General features: G+C 32.9%; 2 protein-coding genes across 7 annotated transcripts; one reads left to right on the top strand and one right to left on the bottom strand.

The window, feature by feature from the left end:
* The first annotated feature begins 356 nt into the window (after nucleotides 1-356).
* LOC100793083 (receptor-like protein 9DC3) lies at nucleotides 357-4,677 on the top strand. Its single transcript, XM_041009358.1, has 3 exons — nucleotides 357-2,371; nucleotides 2,483-3,791; nucleotides 3,909-4,677. Exons 1-3 carry the CDS (start codon nucleotides 427-429, stop codon nucleotides 3,949-3,951), a joined length of 3,297 nt encoding a protein of 1,098 aa, XP_040865292.1. The 5' UTR covers nucleotides 357-426; the 3' UTR covers nucleotides 3,952-4,677.
* LOC102670227 (uncharacterized) lies at nucleotides 3,695-9,149 on the bottom strand. 6 transcript variants are annotated; one of them, XM_006596281.4, is made up of 6 exons: nucleotides 8,920-9,149; nucleotides 8,753-8,853; nucleotides 8,547-8,678; nucleotides 7,559-7,612; nucleotides 7,357-7,449; nucleotides 3,695-4,027 (listed from the first exon to the last, which is right to left on the bottom strand). In XM_006596281.4, the coding sequence occupies exons 2-6, from the start codon at nucleotides 8,777-8,779 to the stop codon at nucleotides 3,962-3,964; spliced, it is 372 nt and encodes a 123-aa protein (XP_006596344.2). In that variant the 5' UTR covers nucleotides 8,780-8,853; nucleotides 8,920-9,149; the 3' UTR covers nucleotides 3,695-3,961. The 6 variants fall into 6 exon arrangements, with proteins under 6 accessions (XP_006596344.2, XP_040865291.1, XP_040865288.1 ...); XM_041009354.1 differs by lacking the exon at nucleotides 3,695-4,027 and adding an exon at nucleotides 4,986-7,246; XM_041009357.1 differs by lacking the exon at nucleotides 7,559-7,612 and having other exon boundaries at nucleotides 3,796-4,027.
* Nucleotides 9,150-18,458: the final 9,309 nt, after the last annotated feature.

Below are 18,458 nucleotides of genomic sequence, written 5' to 3'. Positions count from 1 at the left end.
ACTAGGCACTGTCGCACTGACACAAGTCTGATGCAGGTAAGGTCACAAGTGTCAACAAACGATCCGATGTGTTTTCCCTCTTATTTAAACCTATCACGTAGCTATGTCCAACAAATTGTGAAACATTATTGGATTTTTTAATTAATTTATTTCTCGCTTCACTTTGCTTTTATCCTCTGTAGTTTCTATGAAAATTGTGTTTTATCAATTATAATTCAAACAGGGGCCAAAATAACAAGCCGCAAAAACTTAATTGTGCAAGTCAATTTTCACATTACGGGACTTCACTTGTGTTTCACATGCAGTTTTGGCTATAAAATGACGTTCATGCATTGCTTAGATTATATAATGATTACACTTTCTGGGTTAGTATCTAAACAAGGGTTGGGAACTTTGAATCTGTTGAGCAAAACAATTCATAAAAGTATGGGGGGGTTTCTGTTTCTTGTCCTGAGTTTCTTGCTTTGTCATTTTCCTTCACAAACGTCTTCATTGATTCCATTTTGCAACCATGATGACGCCTCCGCCTTGCTTAGTTTCAAGAGCTCATTTACTCTCAATAGCTCTTCTGACTCTTCTCGTTGGTGTGAGTCTCCTTATCCAAAGACAGAATCATGGGAAAATGGTACGAATTGCTGCTTGTGGGAAGGGGTGAGTTGTGACACCAAGTCAGGTCACGTAATTGGCATAGACCTTAGCTGCAGTTGCCTTCAAGGTGAATTTCATCCCAACACCACTCTCTTCAAACTCATTCATCTCAAAAAACTCAACCTTGCCTTCAATGATTTTTCCAATTCTCCAATGCCTAACGGCTTTGGTGATCATGTGGCTCTTACTCATCTAAATCTATCTCACTCTGCATTTAGTGGTGTTATTCCTCCTAAAATCTCTCTGCTCTCAAAATTAGTCTCTCTTGATCTCTCATTTCTTGGAATGAGAATTGAAGCAGCAACCCTGGAAAATGTCATTGTAAATGCAACTGATATAAGGGAGCTCACTCTTGATTTCCTAAACATGTCTACCATTGAACCGAGCTCTCTATCTTTGTTAGTGAATTTCTCATCCTCTTTGGTCTCTCTTAGTCTTCGAGATACAGGATTGCAAGGGAAGTTAGCAAATAACATACTCTGTTTACCCAATCTTCAAAAGCTTGATCTGTCTGTCAATTTGGATCTCCAAGGTGAACTTCCAGAGTTCAATCGGAGCACTCCTCTTAGATACTTGGATCTCTCTTACACTGGCTTTTCAGGAAAACTTCCCAATACCATTAACCATTTGGAGTCTCTTAACTATTTGAGTTTTGAATCTTGTGACTTTGGAGGACCTATTCCTGTGTTTTTATCTAATCTGATGCAACTAAAACACTTGGACCTTGGTGGGAACAATTTCAGCGGTGAGATTCCGTCATCCCTTTCAAATCTAAAACATCTCACTTTCTTAGATCTTTCAGTTAATAATTTTGGTGGTGAGATCCCCGATATGTTTGACAAGCTTAGCAAAATAGAATATTTATGCATTTCTGGAAACAACCTAGTGGGCCAATTGCCATCATCATTGTTTGGGCTAACTCAGCTTAGTGATTTAGATTGTTCATACAATAAATTAGTTGGCCCAATGCCAGACAAAATTAGTGGACTTTCTAATTTATGTTCTCTGGATTTGTCAACTAACTCCATGAATGGAACAATTCCCCATTGGTGCTTTTCTTTGTCATCGTTGATACAATTATCTCTTCATGGGAATCAGCTTACAGGGTCAATTGGTGAATTCTCTTCTTTTTCCTTGTATTATTGTGATCTCTCTTATAACAAGCTACAAGGTAATATCCCCAACTCAATGTTTCATCTACAAAATCTCACTTGGTTGAGTCTATCATCAAACAACTTGACTGGCCATGTAGATTTTCACAAATTTTCAAATATGCAATTTCTAGAAATTCTTGATCTCTCTGACAATAATTTTCTTTACCTCAGTTTCAACAATACTGAGGGTGACTACAACTTTCTCAACCTTCAATATTTATATTTATCTTCATGTAATATCAATAGTTTCCCAAAACTCCTTAGTGGGCTAAAATATCTTAACTCTTTAGATCTATCAAGGAACCAAATTCATGGCAAGATTCCAAAATGGTTTAATAGCACAGGGAAAGATACTTTGTCGTTTTTGGACCTTTCTCATAACCTTCTAACATCGGTTGGGTATCTTTCGCTCTCATGGGCGACCATGCAATACATTGACCTTAGCTTCAACATGTTACAAGGAGATATTCCAGTTCCCCCATCTGGAATTGAATATTTTTCAGTCTCAAATAACAAATTGACTGGCCGCATTTCTTCAACTATTTGCAATGCAAGCTCCCTTCAGATTCCAAAATGGTTTAATAGCACAGGGAAAGATACTTTGTCGTTTTTGGACCTTTCTCATAACCTTCTAACATCGGTTGGGTATCTTTCGCTCTCATGGGCGACCATGCAATACATTGACCTTAGCTTCAACATGTTACAAGGAGATATTCCAGTTCCCCCATCTGGAATTGAATATTTTTCAGTCTCAAATAACAAATTGACTGGCCGCATTTCTTCAACTATTTGCAATGCAAGCTCCCTTCAGATTCTCAACTTGTCTCACAATAACTTGACAGGCAAGCTTCCTCAATGCCTTGGAACCTTTCCTTACCTTTCAGTTTTGGATCTGCGAAGGAACATGCTTAGTGGAATGATACCCAAAACATATCTTGAGATAGAAGCATTGGTGACTATGAATTTTAATGGCAATCAATTGGAGGGACAATTACCTCGGTCTGTTGTCAAGTGTAAACAGCTAAAAGTTTTGGACCTTGGAGAAAATAACATACAAGATACATTTCCAACTTTTCTAGAGTCACTTCAACAGCTGCAAGTCCTTGTTTTACGTGCTAATAGGTTCAATGGTACCATCAATTGTTTGAAATTGAAGAATGTTTTTCCCATGTTGCGGGTTTTTGACATCTCCAACAATAATTTTAGTGGCAATTTGCCAACAGCTTGCATAGAAGACTTCAAGGAAATGATGGTGAATGTCCATAATGGTCTGGAATATATGAGCGGCAAAAACTATTATGATTCTGTGGTAATCACAATAAAAGGAAACACGTATGAGCTGGAGAGGATCTTAACTACTTTCACAACTATGGATTTGTCAAATAACAGATTTGGAGGAGTGATTCCAGCAATCATTGGAGAGTTAAAGTCACTCAAAGGGCTTAACCTTTCCCACAACAGAATCAATGGTGTTATTCCACAAAACTTTGGTGGTTTGGAAAATCTTGAATGGTTAGACCTCTCTTCAAACATGCTCACAGGTGAGATTCCAAAGGCATTGACCAATCTTCACTTCCTCTCGGTCTTAAACCTTTCACAGAACCAGCTGTTGGGGATGATACCAACAGGTAAGCAGTTCGACACATTCCAGAATGATTCCTATGAAGGCAATCAAGGGTTATGTGGGTTGCCTCTGTCAAAATCTTGCCACAACGATGAAAAATTGCCAAAAGATTCAGCAACATTTCAGCATGATGAAGAATTCAGGTTTGGTTGGAAACCCGTAGCTATAGGATATGCATGTGGAGTTGTATTTGGAATACTCTTGGGTTATATTGTCTTCTTCTTTCGGAAAACAGAATGGTCAATCAGTTTTGTTGAATGCATTCTTAATCAAAGAAGAGCAACAGGTCTAATGCAAATACAAGACGATACAATCAAGGTCGTTAAAGGAACTGTGAATCAGTCCACACTCGGAATATATAGCAGGTAAGTGAAATTTTAATGTGCTTTGAATTTTACAAGTTAGGTGTTACTTAATGAAAAATTGTATCATAATCTTTAATATGATAATCCCTAACCTGATATTTATGGAACAACATACAGGTGTCAAGTTGATGTCCCATATAGTGAACGCCATTTCAGTTGAGGTCATTCTTCTACTCCATTCTATTTTTGTCGCTTTGGTGTTGCTGAACGTGATGTTGAACATGTTGAAAAATTTTCTGTGACAAGTTTACTCTTTCAATTCATGTGTTGTAATAAGCGTATAAGTTATGTATTTTTTTACTTGATCTTGTATCACTTGTGTGTTGAATATCAGGAATTTATCTCCTTAGATCTTTAGTGTACCAGTTAAATTGCATACAAGAACTTGTAGACTTGTAGTTTCCTTCAGTATCTTTGACTGTAAACTTGTGATCTAAGTCTTACAAGAAAACATGACGGCCTCCTTTTACCCAATTTTGCTATAATTTTCGATCATGACTCACAAAGTATTAGTCCCGTACAGTAAATACCGCGTACGTAGTATCGTGAACAACAATAACCCCATACAATAAGAACACATACAAATACTAGCTCTTGCAATTCGAACAGTTGATTACGAATTTAACACCTCTTAATATCATCAAATCATGGCATGTCTGTAATTTGTCCCTATATATATTTTTTTGTTAATTTTTATCCTAGGTGACGTTTGATTGAGAGAAATTTTTGTTTTTTAAGAAATAATAGGTTGGAAAACTTATAAGTTTTTCATATTTGTTATGTATTTTAAAAAATAATATTTTTGAAAGAATATTTTTTGGGAATGTTTTTTAATCAAATTTTCACGAAAAATTTTCTACAGAAGAAGGTAGGAAGTTTACTTTCCTTGGATTTATTTTTTTTTTCTTTATTATCATAAAAATATAATGTTATTTTTCATTAAATTATATAATATGACAAATAATTAAAATAATTGATAAAAATATATGTTTCTGTGATTTATAAAAAATTGATCTAAAGATTCTCGATCAATCAGACTGTCTAAACAAATTTTATTCACTTAATTAACAAAATTCATCATTCCTTACTAAATGCTCCAAATATATTTATGTGCTTGCATGCAAGCCAGCAAATTAGTTTGGTTGGGTCCTAAATGGAATAAATAGTGAACTAATTATAACAAAAATCATACACTAGTGATAAAGGATTGTGCACTACTAGAAAATAGGCTTTCTACATCAGTTATCAGTGTCTTTTTACATCGGTTATCACGCGTCATTGTAACCCGATGTCGTTGAAATACAACAACAGTTGAGGGACCGATGTTGAAATCTGTCATTCTACATCGGTTGTCTTGAAAACCAATGTAGAATGTCAGATTTCAACATCGGTCGTTCAAATAATTGATGTAGAATGTCAGATTTCAACATCGGTCATTCTAATAACCGATGTAGAATGTCTGGAATTCTACATCTGTTTTGGCCTGAACCGATGTGGAAAGCTAGACATATCTTTTAACTCTTCATGGTGTTTTGCCAAATTCTTTTTTAGTGTTTTTATGACAACAGAGTAGCAGACACACAAAATTGCTGTCAACGAGTGTACTCCATAATATTTCACAATAAGGCCAAACAGACAAGCCTTCATTTGACAGCAAATGCACAAATGTGAAAGAAGTGAAATTTTGTTATAATTAGTAAGCAACTCAAAGCAGTAAAAAAATCAATTCAAAAAAATTATTTCTTTCTATGGTTTCTACAAGCTGGATTTTCTCTATATATCTATGTCTCTTTGGTTTCTACAAGCTTCATAATCTCCAATGTGATGTATTTTGCTGGGTAGAATCAAAGAACTTGCCTAATAGAGGGTTAGTCCATAGAGGAGATCAAGCAATGATTTCTAAATAACTCTTAAAATGGATTTAGTTCTTCCTTTGTTTGAAGCATGGTATTCTTCTTTTTAAGTTTGAAAACTTCTCACTTATATTTTTTCCTAGTCCTAGATTAGATATTTTATGTGAGAAAGGTGTTCCCACTGAAGCTATATAGTAGTTTGCAAAAATATAATTTATTCATAAAAGAGAACAAAAATGAGAATTATTGGAGTGAATTCTTATTTAAAATACTCAATAAATTATAATACTCAATAAATTATGAAAAAACTCACAAGCAACTATACATTATTTATCGTCTAGCATCATCATATGCCACTCTAAAATTATTAGCACCGGGAAAAGGAACTTCGTGTGAAGGTAAGTGAGGCATTAAATTACCAAGAGCATACACTACTCTTCGTGTGAAGGTAAGTGAGACATTAAACTTCGTGTGAAGGTAAGTGAGGTAAGTGAGGCATTTAATAAACTACGATCAAGCTCGTGGATTTATTGACATTAAATTAGTTCAGCAGCTTAATCAACAGTGTTGACTTTAAGTCTTAAATATCCCATTGCGTTAAATATTTATAGTGAAAGTTTTATCATCTGCAATAATTATATAATATTATTTAATTTGAAAATAATATTAAATATATCTTAAAATTATTTTTTTTCTTCTCAAAATTATTCCTAACATTTTACTTATTATTTACTGAGCCCAAAGAAATAACTCATAATTTAGGATATTTTTGTAAAAAAAAACAATACAAGAGACATTTTTTTATTGATTTTTATTATAAAAATGACTAAATAAAATCTTTAATTTTATTTTTATAGAAAGATCTGGAGGGAGTAAATAAACTATTTTTTTAATGGAACATATTTTGGTAACTTTATATTTATTGATATGTACTTCCATTCACGTTTTCTTTAATGTTCATTTTTAGAAACCATATATGGTTATGCTAAAAGGCCTGAAATTCAGATTGCAAAGCAACTTCCCAGTTGGCATTTTCACTATCGAAATTCTTATAAAATTATAATAAGTTAATTTAGTTATGATGCTTTATTAAAAACTACATCTTGAAACGTAAGTTATGATAGGTTGATGGTTCTAGAACTCCTTTTAAACAAACCATAGCCTCACTCCTTTTTGTTTTCCTAACCAGATCAATTATATATGGAGCTTAAAAATGGAGATTCTAGGAGCTTAAAATCCACGTGTGAAGGTAAGTTAACGATGAAAGAAATAAAGAAATAAAGAAATGTTACACAAGACAAATCAAAAAAATTTAACGATGAATAAGATATATTATTACACAATTTATACTCATTATCTTAATTTGTTCTTTATAACATTCAGTGGGATCAAGAATAAATAATGCAGTACTTTGATATAAAAACACCATATAGATCAAGAAACCAAAAAATATTGGTGATATAAAAGCACCATATAGATCAGGTAAGTTAATTCGTCATTCATGAAATTAACGTGTAAAGGTTAGTTAGGTTTATTCTCTGTTTGGAGAAGGCAGTAACAGAGGCAGCGCTGATACCATTGCAAGATTATCAATAAACTAATCTGCTAAATTAATTAAGAGTTAATTTAACTAACTACAAAAGAAAATCTAACCGTGTACAACCAACCAACCAAATAAAAATAAAAATAGAGAGAAGTTTAAGAAAGCTTACCTTGGTTAAAAAGTTGCCTCCACCAATTTTGAGCTTATCGACTTCATAGACAGTGGCGTGAAGAGTCCCATGGAGCAGAATTTGCGCCATCAGCTGCAAGCAGAATTCACATAAAAACAGAATTTGAGTTTATTTAATTATTTTTACAACAAAACATATTTAGTAAAAATACAATATATTAATATATTTCTAGTCAACTCACTCCAATTTTTCTGCCACTTTCTTCAATGGTGTAGGCTGAGAAAGTTTGGTATGTCTAAACACAAAATGATGAGTTGAGAGACAGAGAGAGGCAATGATAAATTCAATAAACAACAAAACCAAGATGAAATTCTAATTCAGGTTAACTGCAGTGCAGAACAACAGATTTATAATAATTATACTTACATTTTACTCATTCATGTAATTACTGATAAATAAAATCAGTAGATTCTTCAGTTTGATTATATACTATCCACTTTCATTTCAGCAGTGCTTAGCTCTCTCAAATAAAAAATAGAATAAACTGATATTACCACAAACACAAGTTGTCAATCTACTCTTCCCTCTTATTGACAAAAAAATAGAATAAATTGATATTACCACAAACACAAGTTGTCAGTATATGTCACTATTGACATCAATTTCATTTTGTGAATTTTTTTTATAAAATCGTTTGTGGTAGAGGAAGAAGTTACAGAACTATTCATAAGCAACAATTTTGTTTACTTGACTAGTGAGAAATATGAACTAAATCAGAACATAGTTTTCATCATCTCAAGCCCATAAACTAAATATGATTTTTTTATCTTTGCACATGTATCTCCCATTAAGATAAGGAAGCCAAACTAAAGTCTATTTGTGGTCCAAATTAAAAATAAAGTTCAAACTCCTGTTACTTTGCATATAGTTTTGGGAGGCAGTAACCCATGTTGCCTCAACAAGCATAATGTTTCCCTCAACATCAATACAGAGTAACTCTCGAACCTAAACAACGAAAAAATCACAATAGTATATCACATAGCCATTAATTAAAATAAACAATAATTACAAATCCTTTTTTCTATTCGACTAAAACCCTGAACCTTAGAGCATGGAGTATCAAGATTTAAGTAAAAGCTGATGTAAAAGTAGCATCAGAATCGTAGATCTGATTGTTAATTAGGGTAAAGAAAAAAAAGGAACCGAAGGTGATGAGTGACGATAGATACCTTGTTTGTTGTCGGCACCTTTGTCGATGGTGTGGCACTGAGCGCACTTGGTTTTGAAGATCTTCTCGCCGTTCTTGGAGTTTCTGGGAGGAGTTTCATCGAACGAGGCCATTGATGCCCAAACGAAGCTTCCTGAAAGAAACAAAATGCCAAATGAAACGCAAATGCAAATGCAAATTAAAATGAGAATATGTGGGGATGGATACCACAGACAACTCCACAAAAAGAAACATGCTCAAATGCTTTAGGTGATGGTGGAGTCTTCGTTCTCCTTGTTGTTGCCGTTATCGCCGCCATTCTTCTTCTTCTACAACATCATCAACACAAAATCAAAGCAGTGAGTAAGTGAGTGAGAGAGAGAGAGTTACCACACCTCTACATCATAACAGAACTAAGCGGATTGGGGCCTAGGGTTCCTGCCCAATGAGACACACGATGCCGCAAGTGAGAGAGAGATGATGCACTTCGACGGAGCTCTTCACCAAGGGAAGGCAAACTTGTTGACGGAGGGTGGCAGCGGAAGTTCGAGAGATCGAGCTTGCTGCGTGGAAGCTCAAGGGTTCGAGAGATTTTTGCTGGCTGCACGTGGACACATACATTGGGCTTTTAAATTCAACTGAGATAACGATGGGTTTTTAATAAAACCCGTTATAATTTTTTATGACCAACACACATTCTAAGGATTCTAAGGAGGTTTTCAATAACCGTCTCAGAACGTGCATGTAAAAGACTATTTTGCTAAAGTAATTACAAAAATGCCACCGTCTTGTTTTTTAAAGCGGTTCTAGAAGAACTGTCGTAAGATTCTTGTCGTAAAAACACAAATTCCTAGTAGTGGTGGTTGACGACAAACGAGATGTCGACACCACACGAATTCATGACGAGCATGCAGTTTCCACGTTTTGCCAAAAACCGATGACGATTGATTTAATTTTAGTTCCTTTTTTATTTTGAGGTGGGGAAGTTATATTTTGATAGCTTTTCTACATCCTTTATTGACTATGATATATAGCTTTTCTCCATGCAACTTCATAAATGCTGATGATGAGGAAAAACATATTGCAGCATGCAATTCAAACAACTGCTTTTTTTTAAGCTAAAGGTTGCTAAAAATAAGAGAAAGCAGGAATTACACTGAACATGGTGGAAAGTCCAGAGTACATAATTAATTCAAGGGTTGCTAAAAAATTTGCTATTCTCGCTTCACAGTCAAGGTGGACATGGAGAAGGAAAATTATCATAAGCATACAAGCATTTCCTCATAAACAAACTTTAAGATTGAGTCCTACCAATTGTCCCAGCAGCGTTGCATGAAAAATTGACGACTTCTTTGCCATTAATTATGGTATGTGGCCCAACAGCACTGCATAAAAAAAATCACATTATTTTATATTCGTCTTTGAAAAGTAGAAGGGATATCTGAAATTTCACTTAATCATAGGGGTCAGGGGAGCACTTGTTAATTTACAATCCTTTTATCAAAATAAAAGGCAAGAATTTTATACACCTAGATGGTTATCCAGCGCACAAGGCTCCCATTATAGTGTGTTTGGCTAGGGTTTTCGCAACCTTAAACCAGTGAACTGAGATAAATTAAAAAGATTTTTTAGTATAAATAAATAACAGATGATGATGTAATAAAAAAGCGAAAATGAGATGAAATAAAAGTAAGTGTAAGGGTACTCAAATTAACTGGTTTCATATTTCCAGATTCTATATTCAGTTTAGCATCCAAAAATATGTATAGCTTCAATAATAGAATATTTGTTGTGCCAATATTTACTCTATTATAAAAATGGACATTATTTTTGTTTTATTTTTGCTTTACCGCATGAAGGGAACAATTGGATTCATACTCTGTATCCATCAAAACATGCATATTTGTTCTCAACTTCTCAATTCTTTTTTATGTCAAATTTCCTATCTAGCATATATAATTTTGACCAAGCAATATCAAACATAGAATCCATGTATAAAATTGTTTTCCACTAAAATTTTATGAATTAAAATGATAACTCCAACTTAAGTAAAATTACTTGTATTTTTTTCTTTAGATATGAAATATCTTTAAAATAGAAAGAAAAATAGTATAAAGTCAATTTTAAAAACTTTTTTTTAACCTTCAAAATCCGTTATATTTTCATAGCTGATTTAAACACTACTAAAATAATAGTATTCTACGTCGCGCATTCTACATTGGTGGTTCTAAAAACGATGTTATTTTAGAGACGGTGGCAATTTAGTAAATAAAAAATTTATTTTAACGTTTTTGCAAAAAAATGACGTCATCTATGCGTTACAACATCGTTTTTGGAACACCGTTGTTGAACTGCATTATCCAAAGACGGGTTTTATAAACACCATCTTTGAATCTCGCCTAAATTTTCATCTTTTCCCCTCGCATACTCGCCCTCTACCCTAGCCCACATTATGTCAGTCATTTTGCACTCAATTCATTTGGCTCGATTTTCACCGCCGATCGAGGCCGAGAGCGTTTTGGTGTTTTCTTCTCCGTGGAATTCCTGAAAATCGTTTCATTCTTAAGAATTACAGGGCTAAAATTAAGGTTAGGGTTGCGCGAGATTTCGAAGGTGGCTTGATCGTGAGCGCTCTTGAAGGAGAATTCCTTGCCAGAGCAAATCTTGTTGAGGACGTTTCGCTACTTCTTTTTCAGCCTTCGGATCTTCTTCACGAGCTGATTCTTGTTGAAATCGAGTTGGAGCTTCTACTTGATTTGGTCGCAGAACAACGCGGTGTCGTTGTGGTGCAAGGATCCTCACTGCGATGTGTAGTCGAGGAACCCTTGCAAGAGCTCGATGTCATCGTCATCGGTTCACAACCACTGAAACAGCCGCCGCGAGTCATCTAGCGGCGGCGACGGCGGCTTTTTCTCCTCGATTAGCTCCAGGCGACACCACTTTGGATCGGATGAGTCGGCGAGGACAATGGTGGCAGTGGGCTTTGAAATTGGAGCGCCACCGCCGCCGTTGAAAATGGAGGAACCAGGGACGGCGACGATGACAACGAGAGCGGTGGAGGGAGAGGGCACGTTTTCTTCGTCGTCGTCTTCTTCGTACTCTTCATCCTCTTGAGACTCGTCGTCGAACTTCCTAGACTTGCATTTTGGCAAACTTCACTATCTTTGCTGCACCTCGAGGTCTGTGCCCAGCAGTGGGTACCAGAGGAGTATTTGCAAACTAAGCCTGTGACTATGGCTTCCTAGTTATGCTCTAGAAGACCTTTATCAATGAACACACAAAAAATTCCTAGTACCGGAGGAGTTAAAAAGCCGAAGAAGGCCAGGGTCAAGCAGAACAACGTCTTCTCCTCAAATTCCTGGTAAGAATATCATATCACTCCTTTCTATAAAACTTACAAAAATTTTAGGATACTGGAGACAAAACTGTTATGAATTGATAAGAAATTTTGCACCATTGATATTTTCCAATAAGAAATTTTGTAACATTGACATCCATGAAAAACATTCATTTCGATGGTGTATATAATTCATTCTTGAACATTTTCATCTTGTATTTTCAATGCTTCCCATTACTAATATATCAAGGGACTAGACTACACGTATAAATTGCATTTTTTTCACTTAGGATGAACGATCCTCACCCCTTAAATAAAAGAAACTATCTGATCGACTTTTAGATTTGATGACTCTGCATGCTGCATCATTGTATGGAATGGTGCATTGACGGCAGATTTGGTGCATTGATTGCAACTCATCTTGTATTGCTCCTGTAAAAGAAAAAATATTAGACACAATGCATGTTTAATTTATATATCTATAACTATAATCCGAAATCTCTGCTACTTAGAATTAACTAGCTAGAACTTTGCTGTTACTAGAATTTCAGGATCCAATTTTTGAATTCATCAATTTTGAAATTTGACGAAAAGAGTATATAGTTAATTAACATTTGTTTGACAAAACTGGTTAACAAGGCAAGATCGCTCTTTTTTCTCTTGCTTGGATTTCAATTTTCGTTGGTTGAATATATGATTATGCTTATCTGGTTGGTTGCATGAAATTGTTAATCTGAGACCAGGGATTGTTAATCTCATTGTCTGTGCGGCCAGGGAGATGTGCTGCAATCTGAGACAACCTGAGATTTTACAGAAATGGAAAAGATTAAAGAAGACAAGAAAGAAAGCAAATAATACCCAATATACTCATATACTACATATCCTACATAGAGTTCTAATATTTAATTATTCATGGCTTCACAGAGATTTTATAAACCAACTACGATATTGAATAATTAATATATTATAGGCCATGCATCCTTTATTTAATGGAATGCAGGACCTAGCTATCTAGGTGAAAACTGTGGTATGCTACCAGGTAAACCCATTTGGTCTAATCCTATGAAGTTGAAACAATTTTGCTTCCACTTCACATAATACTCTCTCTCTCTCTCTCTCTCCCTATTTTAAACTTCAAATTCACATGTGTTGAGACCGGATAGAGATGATGACTATGCTACTTTTGGGATTTAATTTAATAGCATATTGTTGCATGCTTGACATTTGTTGGTTAATTTTCATGTTCTTTATCATTGTTTACTCAAAATAGAAAAATAAAATACCTTGATTTAGGCATTAATAAATGTATGTTTTTCATATTCTAATTATGGCACAAAAATCTTATTTATATGCCCCATTTATAATCCAAAGCCAAAATCTAAGGTTATTTCTGAAAATGAAACTAAGATACAAGAGTTAATTTTTCAGTTTGAGCATGGCTCAATTCCAAAGATATTTTTTTTGTATTGTTACTTGTTTCTTTCCTCTCCTTTTCAAATCTCATTCATGATATTGTGACCAGTGACTGCCAGATCAAAGTTACCTATACTTTTTACATTCTTATTTATCTAAAGTAACCAAGAATTAAACTACCAGTAGTTGTTTAGTTCTTTTTCTGTTAAATGTTCCTGACTATTTCTGTTTGGTATCTCCATACAAGTGAAAATTGAAGAAATGGAAATTGAGGTTTGTAATTGAAGAAATGGCTGAGACCTTAGCTGATGAAGATGAAGGTGTGTTGTTGTTGGATCAAGTGGCCTCGGAATAATTAAGAAGGGGGAGTTGAATTAATTATTAATGTACCTTGACTAATTAAAACTTATCTTTCTTAATGTTACTAGACTCAATTAGGCTTTACTACTAAGTTATGTAACTTAAACAAAAGTAAAGCGTAAAAGTAAAGTACAGAGCGGAAATTAAAAGGTGTAGGGAAGAAGACAAACACAAGAATTTTATACTGGTTTGGCAACAACCCGTGCCTACATCCAGTCCCCAAGCAACCACCAGTTCTTGAGATTTCTTTCAACCTTGTAAAATCCTTTACAAGCAAAGATCCACAAGAGATGTACCTCCCTTGTTCTCTTTGAACAACAAAGTGGATGTACCTTCCATTTGATCTGATCCACAAGAGATGTACCCTCTCTTGTTTTCAGTTACAACAACCCAAGTAGATGTACCCTCTACTTGTACCACAAAGGATGTACCCTCCAATGTGTTAAGACAAAGAATTCTCAGGCGGTTAGTCCTTTGAAATCTTTTGTTTAAGGGAAAGGAAAAAATCAAAAGAATTCTCAGACTGAGTCCTTTGAATTCTCTTGGAAAGGGAGAAGGGAGACACAAAAGAATTTAGGCGGTTAGTCCCTTGTTCTTTTGGAAAAGGAAGAAGAGAGACACAAAAAGAATTCAGGCAATTAGTCCTTATTGAATTCTTTTTGGCAAAGAGAGAAGAGAATGAAAAGATATAGCACACTTTTGTTTTCTGCATAATTTTCACTTGCAGAAGAACAAGGTTTGGAAAACAGAAAACTTAGAAAGCTTTTTGACAAAAGGAAGAAGAAGAAAGATGAAAAGCAAATGTTTCAATATTTCTCAAAAGTTGTTCAAGAAGTGCTTCGAATGCAAGTCAAGGTCTTGTTTTTATAGACTCTTCATGTTTGGTCAAGAAAACCATTGGAAGAGTTATAACCTTGAGAAAATCTTGAAAAAACCATTGGAAGAGTTACATCTCTTGACCTTTTATTCAAAACTTGTCACTGGTAATCGATTAGCATAACCATGTAATCGATTACACAGTGCATTTTATGAAAAGATATGACTCTTCACAATTGATTTTGAATTTCAACGTTCAGATACAGTGGTAATCGATTACCAATATATTGTAATCGATTACACCATTTAAAAATCAATTGGAACGTTGCAAATTCAGTTAAAATCTTTTTGAAATCAAATTCTATCATTGGTAATCGATTACAGGAAATTGGTAATTGATTACCTCAGAGTAAATACTCTAGTAACTTAAAAAATTTGAGAAAACTCTTTTTGTAAAACAAAATTTTGCTATGTTTGATTTTTGAAAAATCATTTTCAATACTGCCCTTGTGAATTCATCTTCTCTTGAATCTTGATTCTTCTTAATGTCTTTTCTTGAATCTTGAAATCAACTTCTATTGAATCTTGAATCTTCTTGATTTCTTTTCTTGAATCTTGAAATCAATCTTGATCTTGAATTTATTGACTAAATCTTGACATCATTCTTTTGAGCTTTTTGTCATCATCAAAACTACTTGATTTAAACTTGATTCATCATCATGAAGCTTACTTCTACAGTTATTAATACCCTTGAAACACCCCCAAGAAAAAAATTTAAAAAATGAAAAAAGTAACTATTATTAGAATCTTAACTATTGAAACAAAATAAAGCAAAAGGTAGTATATTAGAGGACCACCCCATGAAAGAAAAAGCTCTCAAAACAACAGAAAAGACACTTTTTTAAAAAGTGATGATTAATTTAAAAGCCAAAGAGATCAATGAGAAAGAAAAAAAAATCCATGATTATTAATTAAATCTCAACCTTTTTTCAGCTTCCTCAAAATCCATAGCAAAAATGTCATAAAAAATCAAAAGAGAGAGAAAGTAAGGTAGTTAATTAGTAATTAGTATTTAATTTCTCCATGCTTAAGTATTGCTGAAACACTTAATTATCGATCATGACTCACATATTAGTCCCGTACAATAAGAACACGTCAGTTAGAAGGTTGCTAACGTGGTCTCGGAATTCGAATAGTATCATGAATCAATAATAACCCCATACAATAAGAACACGTCAGTTAGAAGGTTGCTAACGTGGTCTCGGAATTCGAACAGTTGATTATGAATTTAACACTTCTTAATATCATGAACACATGGCATGTCTGTAATTTGTCCGTTTATATTTTTTATTTAAATTTTATCCTAAATAACATTTGATATGAAATAAATTTTTATGTTTACTTTTTTCTTTATTATAATAATAACATGTAATTTTTTATTAAATTATATAATGCGATAAATAATTAAAATAACAAATAAAAATATAAGTAATTCTTTGATTCTTAAAAAACTCATCTAAAAATTCTCAATAATACCATCTAAAGAAGTTTTATTTATTCGCAGTAAATATGATTAAAAGAATTCATGAATTTTTACTAAACGCCACAAATGTATTTATTGTGGTCGACGATGACGAGATGTTGACACCACACGAAATCGTGACGAGCAGCTTCCACCTTTAGCCAAAATCCGACGATTGATTTAATTTTAGTTCCCTTTTTTATTTTTTATTTTGAAGTGGGGAAGTTAAATTTTGATAGCTTTTCTACATCCTTTATTGACTATGATAGTTTTTGTTCTCTTTGATTTTATAGAATCTGGAAATGATGTTGGTTGTTGGACCAAACGTGGATATACAAAGTTTTCTATATTTTTGTTCTCTTTTTTCACATTTTTCGTATTATGATTGAAATTGTAGAATGGTTTTGTGTGAATATCTTTTCCAGTAAAGCTCAATGTTCATGCTTATGCAGAAAAGCAGTTTCTTTTCACATCCAAAACACTAATACTTGTGAAGCCATTTTCTCACTTTGCCTTTGAGTCTCCATATTCTCTTTCCCCTTTCTTGCGGTGACTGTGGATACATACTACACTAAAGTTTTTTATTTGTTTTGTTTCTGCCGACGACCACTCTCTGACGTCACCATAAGCCACATAATGCCTCTAATGTAAATGGTCAATAAATTAAAGTGTACTCGAGTAAAATACATTGTTGTAAAAATAATACAATTTAATTACTTGAATTATTTTAAACTTGTTAAAGCTGTTTTTTTAACCAGTTTACAACGTTGCATATTTTAGCAACGCTTAATTATTTATTTAGTTCCTATAATTTTATCATCTGTACATTTTTCTTATAGTTTTAAAGTGAAATTTTTAGTTTTTATAGTTTATATTTTAATTTTCTTTTAGTTCATGTAGTTTGAAAGTGATTTTTTAGTCCTTATCATTTGTATTTTAATTCTCTTTTATTCTCTATAGTTTGAAAATATTTTTTTAGTCCTTATACTTTATATTTTAATTTTCTTTTAGTCCTTACCATCAAAATATGAGTAATATTATCAATTATAATTAACTACAAAAATATTAACAAGTAATTCATAACTAATTTATCGCAAGATAATTTGTAATAAAAAATAGTTGATAATTTATAACTAATTTGCAGTTAATTATTTTTATAATTTTTGTTGTAATAAGAACTGAAAGATAATTAAAATACAATTATAGGGACTAAAAAGATCAATTTCAAACTATAATAATTAAAAGAGAATTAAAATACAAACTATAAAAATTAAAAAAAAATTGTTTTTAAATCATAAGAATTAAAAAAATTGAAATATAAATTATAAAAACTAAAAAATCACTTTCAAACTATAAAGACTTAACTATATAAATCACAACAAAATTATAGACAACAAATGAATAATTTAACCTACTAATAAAGTCGATGCATGATGAATAAAACATGATCCAAAATGGACCACCAAATTTTATGAACCACGGTAGCCCGCTCCGAAGTTGGGCATATATCTAGCTTTCTCAAAATTTCTAATATTAAATTCTATTCTATAAATTATAACATTTTAATGATATATAGTAATGACATAACTCCGGAATTAGCATTTTGTTTTTATGAAATGCTTTTAGGATATACTTTTTATATTTTTTTTGGTGTCATTGCTTTTAATTTTTTAGCAAAATATTAAACTACATCTTTTAGTTTTTAAATTTTCTATTAAAAAATTAGTTAATTATCAACAAAAATTTAAATATGTTCCATAATTAAAATAATACTTTTTTCTTAAATAAAGACAAAAATAAATTACAGGACCCAGGTGAACTTGATTAAAAGTTATGGTATTAGATGTTTAATTGTAAAAAAAAATATATAAATAGACAAAAGTATTATGTAAAAAATACTTCGTAAATATTTTTAACTGCTCGTATAAAAATACTCCTTTTTACAAAGTGAAATCAGAGCCTAGGTCATGAGAATTGAGGGAAACACTTAATGAGTAGAGTGAAGTACTAGTAAGGCGAGAGATGACAAATAATGACTAGAAGAACTTGTTTCAATTCCCTCGTGTTATAAAAGAAAATTATGATAATTGGTGTCGCCACATGAAGGCTCTGCTTGGTTTCCAAGATGCTTAGGCGGTTGTGGAGAAAGGTTCTACACAACCTGAAAATGAGGTTTCTTTATCACAAAATGAATCAAAAAAGAGACTTTGTTGAGGATGAAGAAGGATCAACAAGTGCTTACCTTCTTAATTTTATCAAGGTTTAGGTGAAATCATGCTTGAGATGGTGTCCAATGCCTCCATCTCCAAAGAAGCTTGTATTACTTATATTAAAATAAAAAATTTGTATTACTTATATGTACAAATGAATTTGTATAGTTTTTATAAATTATGTAAAATAATTTATATGAATAATTTAAATACATATAATCCTTAGTATATAATAATCTTGAACATGATTATTTTTCTTAAATGATTATTTTTCCG

The sequence above is a fragment of the Glycine max genome, chromosome 14 (genome assembly GCF_000004515.6).
Source record: "Glycine max cultivar Williams 82 chromosome 14, Glycine_max_v4.0, whole genome shotgun sequence".
Classification (NCBI taxonomy): Eukaryota; Viridiplantae; Streptophyta; class Magnoliopsida; order Fabales; family Fabaceae; genus Glycine; species Glycine max.
The sequence above is the reverse complement of the archived record's forward strand: the minus strand, read 5'-3'. Positions and strand labels throughout refer to the sequence as shown.

Bases quoted from the DNA above. Each gene is read 5' to 3' on its own strand.
- LOC102670227 (XM_041009354.1), bottom strand. From the start codon at position 8,779: ATGTTTCTTTTTGTGGAGTTGTCTGTG. The intron at 7,613-8,546 runs GTATCTATCGTC...TTTTGTGTTTAG, and splicing joins AGGTGCCGACAACAAACAAG to ACATACCAAACTTTCTCAGC. The intron at 7,450-7,558 runs GTGAGTTGACTA...TTCTGCTTGCAG, and splicing joins AAAGTGGCAGAAAAATTGGA to CTGATGGCGCAAATTCTGCT.
- LOC100793083 (XM_041009358.1), top strand. From the start codon at position 427: ATGGGGGGGTTTCTGTTTCTTGTCCTGAGTTTCTTGCTTTGTCATTTT. The intron at 2,372-2,482 runs CAAAATGGTTTA...CCATGCAATACA, and splicing joins TGCAAGCTCCCTTCAGATTC to TTGACCTTAGCTTCAACATG. The intron at 3,792-3,908 runs GTAAGTGAAATT...AACAACATACAG, and splicing joins ACACTCGGAATATATAGCAG to GTGTCAAGTTGATGTCCCAT.